A 12,412-nucleotide genomic window follows, 5' to 3' on the forward strand; every position below is an offset into this window, starting at 1 on the left:
TCATAAGGTGTGCAATGTCGATAAATAAAAATGGAACACATGCAGGAAAGGTTGAGTCAAATCATTCAAATATATGTAACGTGAAACACTGATTCCCAACCTTGGGTACCTGTACCCCCCCCCCCAAGGACACTTACATCCATTATGTAAATGTCCACATACATTTGGCAGGGGGTAGGCCTGCATGGAAAGATTATGAGCAGCTCAACTGAGGGGAAAACAGATATTGTTTGAATAAGGATTAGGTGCATTAAAACTACTCAGCAAGTTAGTATAGAAGAAAAAGAAAAAACAGCAAGCTAAAACCAAGAGACAAATGGTTGGAATAGTGAAATGGTTAAAAGACATGGCTGAAGGAGCTGTAATGGATAAAAAACGTAGCTCAAAGAAGGATAACATGGTCCAAAAGCCGAAGACAACACAGAAAACATGTAGGCTGCTGTATGAGGACAAATAACCTGGCACAGCTCAGTCAATCCCCTCAGTGACCTATGGCCTGATGCCCTTGCTACAGATTCCGAACTCCACAACATCTCAACTGCCAACATGTCAGCCTGCGTGTGTGTGTTTGTGTGTGTGTGTGTGTGTGCGTGTGAAAGTGGCCTGTCAACACAGTAGCTGCCAACAGCGGCCGCGTTGACAGGCCAAGTATTTTCATGAAGAGCTGGTTCTTTGATTTGAGCCAAATTACGGAGTGCTCCGGTTGCTCTGTCGTGTGAATATATTTCAAGGATGTCTTCATGTGCTGCAAGAGACTGAATTCAAGTGTGTGTTGCGCTGTTGCAGTTTTCCTCTGCTCCAGTCTGGGTCAGTATTCCTGTCATTAAGACGACACTGAAGCACTTGAGAGGTTATCCTGTTTTTCCTCTTCAAATAAAGATACCTACTGGACCACCGCCGTGCCGGGGGAATACTGCTTCGGTTGGATGCCGTCGTTACCCTCTAGTGGTCTGTCTGATTCAAACATCCACTGCACATATCCACGTCGGACGTGTACGCGGTTATCATTTAAACCGCCAATCACGTGTGCGGAGAAAAATAGCAGTTTCAATTCGAGACAGACTCCTCGCTCGCGTCCCTGCCGTCCACTCTGATCCCAGAGCCCGCAGAGAAACTCACTACAGGAAAATAGAGTCTAGTCTCTTCTGTAAAATCACATTTTTGCAGTCATGGAAAAGTCTTATCTGAATGAGAATGAAATCTCAGTGATGGCTTCACTGCTTCCCTCCTGGGGAATTTACAGTAACCACTCCACCTTTCATCCGTCTTTAAGGTCAATGCTGTCAGCAGGTTTGCGGTATGCACCACATGGCCAAAGCAGAGTCTACTTTCACGTAAATGGATCTGATTTACTCTGCACTTCTTCACTGACTATATGAGTGTAATTTTGAAAGTAATGATTAATAATAAATTCTGTTTTTCCGGAGCTGCACACCTCGAACGAATGCTGGTTTTTCACACTTCATCCATCTGTGGACAGCGTGGAGTAAAGCTGCACTTTTGCAGCTTTACCGCTCTCTGCTGACCATCCAGACCCAAAAACTGCCAACGGCTCAATTATTTCGTGTCTACGTTTGCCAGTAGTCTGTGAAAAGTGACACTTTGACTTTGTCCCCGCATTACTGTGTCACCTGCTGATGAGTATATGAGGTCAAGTGCGGACAATGGTTGAGTTTCTTATCATGCTGGCACGAGGCGGTGAGAGTGACTCTGAGATTGTTAGTTAGATATTTTTACATTGACAGCTCATTTGAAGAACGTAGGTGCCTTTTAATGGTTTGTTCAGTTCTTTCGGTGCAGTCATGGCCTTCCTCTGAAGAACTTCTTGGCACTCACCCCGGTCAAACCGACAAGCTGCTGATTGCATAGATATCAAGGTCTTACTAATATGATACTGTCTTAATATCCCAGCTATTACCATTATTGTCTAATTCCAATAATGGAAAACTTATCTTAAAATTTAGCTTGTTTTTCCAATATAAAACTCATCTAGTGTTGTTGTGCGTAAACTGATTCAAGGGCCTGGGACTGAATCAAACCATTGAAAATGCATCTTACCTTCCAAAAAAATGTGCACATTATCCAATATATTTTTAAAAAATAATGTTATTTAAATACAAAACCAAGCTCTCAAATCACAGCAACATAAAACTGCACCTACATAAAGTTAGATCAATAAAACCAGTGATACAAACGCACACACCCTATTGTTGAGAATTAAGCAATAATATTTCTTTTTGTTGTTCCCTGGAAATAAAATTCTACCTTATTTTTACACATGGATATGTTTTTGTACTCAATTCATTAACCCTCACTAGAATTCATTCGTCCACAGCTGCTATGTTATACATTCACTCCGAAGACCAAACATAACTGCGTTGACTGCACAGATGAGTTAAAACAAATTGGTTCCCTTCATATGAGACATAAACGTGTTCCATATTCCTTCGTAGTCTCATTTTCCTTGCTCCTTTTTAGTAACGTAATCTCATAAGATGTTATTCTAATGAATAAATATAACCAGTATTTAAATATTTGCTTTGTCATACCAGTAAAAAACTAATTGTATTTGATAAAACAATGAAAACATCTTAAGGTATCTGTACGCAAATTCTTGTGTTTCTCAAAAGATTTACCAGCCAGAAGATTTACATAAACATATTGGAGATGCAGATGGAACACTCATTTACATTCTAATGCTGATCTAATCTTAAAGGAAAGGGTTGAACATTTTAAGAAATGCATGATTTTTTCGAGTTAGATGAGAGGACTGATATCATTTTCCTTTTCTACAGCCAGGAAACAGAAGCCATCGTTTCTGCAGGCTGGCTACGTCTTCCTCCAGTCTTTATGCTAAGCTAAGCTACCCATGTCCTGTGTGTAGCTTCCTGACTGATCTGCTCTCAGCATGAAAGCGAAAAAGCCTATTTCCCAAAAATTTCAAACTAATCCTTTTAGTTTGTTTTGGTTCAATCTGACTCTGTTTGCTTTTCAGTAAATGTTTGCGGTGGGCGTCTCAAACAAGTGCAAACGCGAGGCGAAATGACTGCCGCAACCCTCTCCTTCCTTCAGTGTCTTCCAGGAACATCCCCTTCTTCGCCTCTCACCCTGGCCAACTCACGGGCAAAGTGAACAGAACCAAGTACGGCAAGGTGCTGGCGAACATGGGCCGGGCCTTCGACAGGAGAACCGGGCTGTTCGGGGTCCACCAGTTCTTCCTCTCCACTCAAACAGCCGGTGCCGGCCTTAAGGCTGATCTGTGGCTGGCGGTCAACGGCTACTGGGTCGCTGCCTTCTCCCACACACATCCCCCGTCCCTCCACTGTTGGCAGCTTGTCTCCATACATGACCTTCCTCCGCAGACGGGCTGTAGCGTGTGTCACCCACAACTGCGGTAGGTCCTGGGCCAACGCCGCCTCCGTGACCGTTACATTCGGGGGCTCACTGCTTGTGCAGACGAAACAATGTATGTATAAATATTTTGACAGTGTTTTAAATTGTGTGGATTTCTAATGCATCCTTGAGTATGAATATAAATCGGATTTGCTTTTCAATAAACACGTGGAGAGTGTATCATGACCAAGTTTACACGCTCTCTTTGCCATCAATTCAAGTTGTTTGACATAGTTTTTTTTTTTTTAAATATATAATTTTAGTGCTATCTGAGCCTAAATGCTAACTTAGCCATTGTCACTGCAGGAATCTCTGGATGAGTGTCAGCTTAATGCCTGAAGTCGTACCTAAATGTCTAATGCTTAACTGTGAAAATTAAAATAAAAAATAAAAAGGTGTCGTTGGTTTCTAGTTTCATTATGACTGCAATAATATTAGGACATGTGCATTAGCAAAATAGAATAGAATATTGGACGTCTGGATCTGGACATAAACTGCATGTTCCTCCAGAAAATACAGATCTATCTGTCTGTCTATCTATTATCTATCTGTCTATCATCTATCTGTCTATCTGTCTATCATCTATCTATCATCTGTCTATCATCTATTTGTCTGTCTGTCTATCATCTATCTGTCTATCTGTCCATCTATTATCTATCTGTCTGTCTATCTATCATCTGTCTGTCTATCTGTCTATCTGTCTGTCTGTCTATCATCTATCTGTCTGTCTGTCTATCTATCATCTATCTGTCTGTCTATCATCTATCTGTCTATCATCTATCTATCATCTATCTGTCTGTCTGTCTATCATCTATCTGTCTGTCTGTCTATCATCTATCTATCATCTGTCTACCATCTATCTGTCTGTCTATCATCTGTCTGTCTGTCTATCTATCATCTATCTGTCTGTCTATCATCTATCTGTCTATCATCTATCTATCATCTATCTGTCTACCATCTATCTGTCTGTCTGTCTGTCTATCATCTGTCTTTCTGTCTACCATCTATCTGTCTGTCTATCATCTATCTGTCTATCATCTATATGTCTATCATCTATTCATCTATCTATCATCTGTCTGTCTGTCTATCATCTATTCATCTGTCTGTCTGTCTATCATCTTTCTGTCTATCTGTCTACCATCTATCTGTCTGTCTGTCTATCATCTGTCCGTCTGTGTGTGGAGGTGGACGAGGCATTGGCCTCTGTTTTACAGTAGGTGGCACACTAACATCAACTGTTCTTGGCCGAGCGCCTCGGGCGGGAGCCTTCGAGACAGGAGGCCCCGCGGAGACAGGTGGGGTTGGAGGAGGAGGAGGAGGAGGAGGAGGAGGATGATGATGAGGAGGATGAGGGGGCGGGGATTGGAGGAGGGGGGGGGGTTCTCATTGGCCGACGGACGGGCTGGGAGCACGGGAGAGAAACTCCAGGAAAACGGACGGAGCTGGCGCACGATGCAACAGGACGACGTTACGTTCTGGCTTGAAGGGGAAACTTTGTATGGACATGAGGATATTTTGGGTTAATTAGCTTTTCCTGACAGAAAAGCCGGACTCCTAAGAGACCAAGAGGCGTTTGCGGTCAATTGCTTCCCCGTTTATAGCCACGGGGCTTTATTTTCGTTTGTTTTTGCTTTTCATAACCGTTTTCCACCTTAATTAAACATGACTGAACTTCCAATTTGACTCTTGCCGCACCTTTTGAAAAATGCGCATCGACCACTGAGGAGAGGAGGGGCTCGGCGAAGCCCGCCAATGTTCACCTTTTGTCGGCACCTCAGAGCGAGCTGTTAAAAGTATTTTCTTTTTTCCTTTTCTTGTCATTTTTCATTTTTTTCTGAACCACGAGCTCCGGTGGGAAAATAAAGCAAGAAACATGGCAGAGCACGAGAGCCTGGAGTTTGGAAAAGCGGATTTCGTGCTGCTGGACAACGTGTCCATGGAGGAGTTCATGGCTAACCTGAAACTCAGGTAAGCCAGCCCCCCGCCGCGGTCATTCACCTCGGTGAAGTCCCGCCGGCGCACGGGACGAGCACCCGTGCTCAGGGGAATGGATGTTGGGGAGAGAGGGTGTGTGTGTGTGTGTGTGTGTGTCTCGTCAGGTCCGAGGACACATTTAGCGTCTTTTGTAGCTTCATTTTAGCCGGAAAAGGCGGCGTGGTTGTCATTCAACAGGTGCTACGAGCTCGTTCAGAGTGCACCTCCCTCTTCCGACCCGCCGGCACCGGCTCCCACTTAAAACGCACCACGGTGATCGGAGCTTGTCAAGCCGCCCGGCATGGCGTGGATGCAGACGTTGTCACTCCACCTGTGTTTGTGAATTTTTAACCCCCCCCAAGTGTGAAACTTCTAGTGTTTGGAGCGGCTCTGGGACGCACCGGAAGCAACAGCGGGGACAATAACGAGCCACTCGTCGGTAGTGAGCCGCGCTGCGCCTGGTTGCGCGCGCTCCTCCCGGTGCCTTCCCTTCGACCGAACCGGTTGTGAGACAGACCCCACCCGAGCTGCGCGCCACGGACAGACCGGTTTCTGTCAGCTGTGTTGTCGGTGGCTCGCTGTCAAGCATGATGTCAAGCGTGCTTCGTGAATGAAGAGAGGAGCGTGGGGGTGGCGTTACGTTCTCGGATGGGGCTGGGGCTTGGAATCGGTTTCCCCCGTCTCCTGCCCTGGCCTCTGCCACCTGCGATGAAAGTGCAAACCGATCCCCGGTGGCGGTTTTAGAGAGCTTTTACTCAGCGGGACCTGTCGGCCATGAGTCCAAAGGAGCTTTCCGGCAGCAGAAAACGCCAAATAACTGACCTGTATTTCTTTCTTTCTCTCCTTTTTCTCCTCAGTGGTATGTGTTGACTTAATGAAGAAAGATCTTGACAAAACCCTGAAATATTCTGGTCTTTAGAGGATCACAAATTGGAAAAGTTTTTTTTATTTTGATACATTTAGGTTAAAGAGCTTTGTCTTAAAAAGCTTGGAAAAGAAGGGTTAGGGTTAGTTTGACTTTTTTTTTTTTCCTAGGTTGCAATTATCAGTAATTGTTAAGACTTTATTGATCTCCAGAGAGATGTCACAGCAGTAAAAGAAACAGTCTGAAGAGGTAGGAAACCCATAAAGAGCTATTTAAAATAACAACAAAGTGAGAGAAGTAAGTCATTCACACTTACTGTGATTATTCAAGTGACGTGAGTTGGTGTTTTTTTTATTTTGGAATTCTTTTTATTGTTTTGAACTGGATCTGGTTTACACGAATTCGTGGGCATACCCGTTGTTGTATGCATGACTCGATTTCAATAAAAAAAACTTCATCATCATCAGCATCATCATCATCCTCATCATCTCGCTTTGCTGTAACTTCTCTGTCCCGCCTGCGGTAGTGGCCGACGCATTGTCGAGCCAGCCCCGGCACAGCATTCCCCGCACGCCGCCGGTAATGAGCTGCAGAATGAATATTGCGGGGGCTTTTCAGGGACGCAGGTCGGGAGGTTTTTCCTCCTGCCGGCGAGCAGGCTGCACGGTTTTGCCTTCTATGGCCAAGCGGAGCGAGCCACGGAGCTTGCTGAGAGTTCTTACAAGGAGTGCCCTCAACACCGAAATGTTTGCGATGCTTTTTTTTGTTTGTTTCTGTTCTCAGGGTGATAAATGAAGCCGATGTGTATTTATGCCCCCCTGCTATAAGCAAGTGTAATGGCGAATTCAAGAGCACACTTTGTTTTGAAGCAGATGCCTTCAAGTCTGATTATATGTTTTTCCGTCTGCGTCTTGATAGCCTCAGCGGTGCCTCATGCATAAACTTCTAATACTTTACTCAGCCTTCTGAACAGTTTCTCGTATCCATGTGGATATGACCTGATCGGGAAGGTAGATCGGGATCGAGGGTCGTCGACCGGAGGCTCCAGAGCAGCCAGTAAATGGAGCTCACGGTGACGCCGTTTCGTCAGCTACTGTTTCCAAAGTCAAGAAAGAGCAGTCTCAATGTATCTTAACTGTTCTTTGCTCAGCTGAAAGCTGAGTGAGTTTACATTTTTCCTCTTTCTTACGGATGAGTTGCACTTCAGCAAAGCGATGAGCAGTGGATAAATCCACAGTTGAGAATTTTTTCTGAGCCCTTTTCTGTTTTGTTTAGTGAAACAAGCCAAACCTCTCTAACACATCATTGCTTGATGTTGTTCTGGCAAAAGTAGCCATACGAGAACTTTGCCAAAATCGGGAAATATCAGATCGAAGAACATGTAAACACGACCTGATAGAGATTACTTGACAGTTTTTGATACTTGATGCCATGGAGACATTTCGGTAGGTGGGTTCTGCCCGGGTTCTGCACTGCACTGGGCAAAACAAGACATTTGAATGTATCTCACCCGGTGCGCTAGGAAATGGCGATGGCCTTTTTTTCCACTGCTTTCTGATGTTTCATGGACCAAACAATTCAACGATTTTATTGAGAAAATAATCGGCGGATAAATTGATACTAAAAAATAATCACTTGCAGCCCTGAACTTGGATCTGGTCATCCGTGGAACTGTATAAATGTGAAGCTGAAATGTCTAATAGGACAGTGTGCCAGGTGTACAAGTATACAGGTTTCATAGGGAACGAGGCAGGTCTGGTTAACAGTGCTTTTATAGCCATGCCTTTTCAATTAGATAAGCTATGGTGTGAACAGTAGCTTTGGCAAGTGAGGCAAGAGGTTCTGAGAGCAACCAGACAGCACCAGGCCTCGTTTTCCCAACTCTTCCCCCATTTTCTGTCTGTTTGTTTTCCCTCCAGCCAGACATCTCAGTCTGGAGATGGCGTGTGCAGATTGTTATTTGTAAAGGGTGTGACCGGCTAGCAGTGCTTCCTCTTTGCTCCCTTTCCCGTGGTCTGAGGGTGCATGCATGCATGCATGTGTGAGTCTGTTTGCCTGAGTAGGAGCGAACCACTTGACAAAGGGATGCGGAGGGTACGAGGCATCCGTCTGTCCCGGCGCAGTTATCCAAAAAACGAGCGGCGCTGGAGCACATCTGCACATCTGTCCTGGGTGTATTTTCACGCTACCTGCGGGACCTGAGCCTCACAGTTAAATGTCTGGCATAATGGAAAAAGGCCTGCTGCACACCGAGGCTCGGCTCTAGACCCGCTGAACAAAATCAATTTATTTGAAACTTTACAATCGCAGAAGAGCAAACGGGGCATTTTGCGTGCTTTTCATCAGGCTCGCTCTCCGAGAAGCAGACATTGTTCGCTCTTCTAGAACATGTGAAAACCCCCGAAATATTTTCATTTGTAGTGGGTCAAAAGCCGAGCTTTGATGTGGGGCAAACCTTCATTTAGTGACTCCCCCAATGCCTGAGTTTGGCTAGCAAACGACTGAATTACGCTGCTGCGCCGGGGATTTCTACTTGTGTCATTAAATGCCTGCTATGTTAAGTAGGTAATCGAGTCACCCAGTGGCTGCATGTGAGGCGTGATTTGGAAAAGATTGCTCGTTTTCCCTCAGTGTGGTTAGACATGGTTGTTCGAGTTGACATTTACTTTGTTTGACTTGAGGTTGAACTGTGGGTCCTGTTCCAGAGAGCCTCCCAGTCTCTAAATAGAGCCCAGCAGATGCCCAGTCTTTCTGCAGAGAGATGTCTGGCTGGATAAAAGCTCAAGCCAAATTCCTGTATGGTCTTGGGAATTTTGCCCGAATTGACCAATCGGCAGATAAGACTTCATGGACCAAAACTGTGCGGCACAGCCCGCTGGACCAACGTGTGTTTATGTAGGAGAATCATCTGACATGTGACTAAAAATGACTGAAGACAGGAATATACAGTGGATTACAGATGGGAAGGGAATTATAGTATCAAAATACACTTTTTTTTTTCTTTTTTCTTGTTTTTAAAACTGTGATCGCGCTCCCTTTCTGTAAATTGATATTTAAACGATGCCCACAGCGAAGCCACGAGTCACACATACTGTACAGAGGAGTTCCCCTACTAAATAACAGGAGTTCAGTGTCTTCAGAAGGATGGGAGCCATAACGGCCACACCGTAGATTCGCTGCTACTGTCTAAATAAAGACAAAGCGTTGATCACGGGAAGCTATTGAAAACTAGCAGCACCGAGTAAAGGTTCTCTGCACACTGTGGGTTTAAGTGTCCTGTAAGCTTAAGGCCACAGTTTTACCGCTGCTAAATGTCTTTATAAGGCAGCATTGTTTTGTCTGTCCCCTACTAATCCAGGAAATAAAAAACATTCCTGCAAAAGTGCTGTGTTACTCAAATAATTGTGGAAGGACTTTTAAGATTCTTCTTCCAAACGGGTCTCTGATATTCCAGATCACAGAACTGAGAAGCACTACACCGTGGAAACCGACTTTTTGTCATCAATCTTTGTGCAGATGAATGAAAAATAGGTCAAGAGCAACACGACAGGGTAAGAGCTTCACAGGATTTGTTGTTTTAATCTCACTGGTGTACATAACGGGCAGGGGTCATGTCCCATGGCAAAACACGATCAGTTCCCAAATATGCGCACTATTTCAAAGCCAGCTTAGTACATAACAACAGTCTGAAATGCCCAGATGTGGCACACAACACTATTTGGTACAAATATGTTGGAGAGGGTAAAAATTCTTAGCTCAGGACTCTACCTTCCCTGTGTTTTTCCATTTGGCTAGAGGTAATAATTTTCAGGATTTATGTCTATAGACTGTCATGTCTACGTAAGTGAAAATATTGTGCTGACGTTCTGAAAGCTCCTGTTTGTTTGTTTGACTGTATGGCCTGCTCCAAGTGATTTGACCCTTGAACCCACCAGTGGGGAGTTAAAAAGGACTTTGAGCAGGAAGTCTCCAATAATACGAGGCTAGGCCAACGAGCAGGAAAGCTGGCATTTCCCCTGCCTTTGCTGCTCACATTTCATTGTTTCCTGGAGCTCCTCTCCCCAACCTAGCTTGGGAATCTTATGTGCAGACGGGACATACGTCTGTATGTCATGCCAGATTCAAAACTGTGGGGGATTTATCCTTAGGTAGCATGGACACATGCTCTTACTCACAGTTATAGCCCGCAGAGTTACCTTTGTCACTCTATCTCTGGTGTATCCTGACATTACTTGGCAAATTATTCGCATGTGCTAAGGAAGGAACAAAGGCTCCCCTGTTGCAAGTGCTCCAACTGCAGGTTGACGAGAAGAGGTGTGTTGCTTTTTCTGTTTCTCCTGCAGAACAAACACGGGGATCAGAGCACCCATGGGGCTCGGGTAGAGTAGAGTCTGCCAGGGACAGACACCCAAGGTCAAGGTTCACATTTTGGTCTTTCTTTTCGGTGAAAGCCCAGGTGATACTGAAAGCATTTTTATGCCTCAACGTGCGTCTTTATGTCAATGACTCCTTTTAAAGTAAAAGGTACTGGCGTCAGACATGGAAAGGTTTTTAGACCCAGGGTCATTTCCTTAGCCAGATCCGTCTTATTTGCTTTTTTCATGCCTTTTGTTCATTCCTCAGCAATAAAAACCAAAGTCCATGTGCAGAACACACAGTCCTAGCCGACATGTCCGTACCTTGCAGCGAAGATAGAAACGGGTGATAATGTGCAGCAGATGCCTCTAAGAATATTTAATCCCAACCTGCTTATTAAAGTTTTTTTCCCCTTAGCGGTGGTCAGTGACTGGAGGAGAAATATTTATAGATGAATGCTAAGATAGACAGTGTCCTCCTGTTAGCTTCCTGCTCATTTGTCCAGTGGCTCTTGCCCTTGCCAAGACCGGCAGCGACGGAGAGCGATGCCACTTACGATCATAGGCTTAAAGGTGCAGGAGCTGAGGCAGCGGATAGGCCGGTTGTGCCAGGACAATATGCTTCTTTTATTAGTCAAAACATCATGAAAACTCATTACACAAGTGCTGCTTCGGTGTCTCAGACTGACATTCTCCGGAGATTTCTGGCTGAATCTCCCATGAAGTGCCAGATTCATGGAAGGCTCTCAGAGAAATGCCTCGTAGGCCCGCTCCCCTGCAATCCAACAGCTAAAAGTCCAGTCTCGCCACAAGAATTTCCATACAACCGTCTGTAATCTGAAACACATTACCATCCTTACATAAACAGGGGCTGTGCTTGTGTAGCCTTATTCCCCTCTAAAATAAGTTCACCAGCTCTCGGAGACGTCTCATTTGTGGACTGCCTGAGTTGGCAGGCGGGGTCGGGAGCAGGCCGTTTAAGCACAAGCTTTCCTGTTTTTTGTTTGTTTTTGTTTTTCTCTGTGCCTTTTTGTCATAGTTTCTTGCCATTTCAAGGGCTGAGCATCAAACCTAAATAGTTCGTGAGAACCAGCCATACACTGTATATATGGTACCAACCCAATGGTGTCTGTGGTATACAATGGAATATCCTGGATCCTTCTCGTCCACCAGGGCGGAGGTGTCGTCGTCTCACCAAAACAAAACATGGAGATTTATCAAACAAAATTCTTGCAGAGCAAAGGATAGCAACGCGGTCAGCACTAACAAACACAGAGACAAAGTAATGTTACACATGATAAACACTCAATGTGTGTGGCATCTCTGCAGAGTGTACCGGTAGCTGGTATTAAGTATTGAAAACAGTCGAGTGCCTTAAATTGGCAATGAATGCCAGGTCAGATTGTTGTTTACTTATTCTTTGACAACATACTTGCAGATCTAAAATGTAACTTTCAAGGTCCATTTAGTGGCTGCTGTGGGGCTTTTGACCATATCACATGATCTTAGTCACTAAGTAGAGTTGTCATTGATTTTGTAAATGTCCCTTTTTTTTTCTTCTTTTTTTTCGGACCACCTTACAGACCCGCCCTAGGGTTTACCAGTGTGGAGGACCGAGGCCGGATCCGGTCTCGATGGCCCTGTTCATCAGTGAGGAAATTTAGAGTTTCACACTCAAGTCCTGGTTGTCTTGTAAAATTTTTTAATATCCAGGGATTTAAAATCATCAGCTTGAAAGAAGAACTTTCGCTCCTGTCAATGGTACAGTCTCACTGGAGGATTCGACGTCGGTAGGCGTCACATTAAACCTGTCTGGCTCGTGATT

At 44.7% G+C, this 12,412-nt stretch overlaps 1 protein-coding gene across 1 annotated transcript in view; it reads left to right on the forward strand.

Moving 5' to 3' along the window:
* The first annotated feature begins 4,800 nt into the window (after window positions 1-4,800).
* Window positions 4,801-12,412, forward strand: part of myo1d (myosin 1D) — a 104,907-nt gene continuing 97,295 nt past the window's right edge. The window contains exon 1 of the mRNA XM_040134850.1: window positions 4,801-5,361. Within this exon, the coding sequence (XP_039990784.1) occupies window positions 5,267-5,361 (95 nt within the window). The 5' untranslated portion in view covers window positions 4,801-5,266. The remainder of the gene's footprint in view (window positions 5,362-12,412) is intronic.

Source organism: Xiphias gladius, chromosome 9, assembly GCF_016859285.1.
Source record: "Xiphias gladius isolate SHS-SW01 ecotype Sanya breed wild chromosome 9, ASM1685928v1, whole genome shotgun sequence".
Lineage (NCBI taxonomy): Eukaryota > Metazoa > Chordata > Actinopteri > Istiophoriformes > Xiphiidae > Xiphias > Xiphias gladius.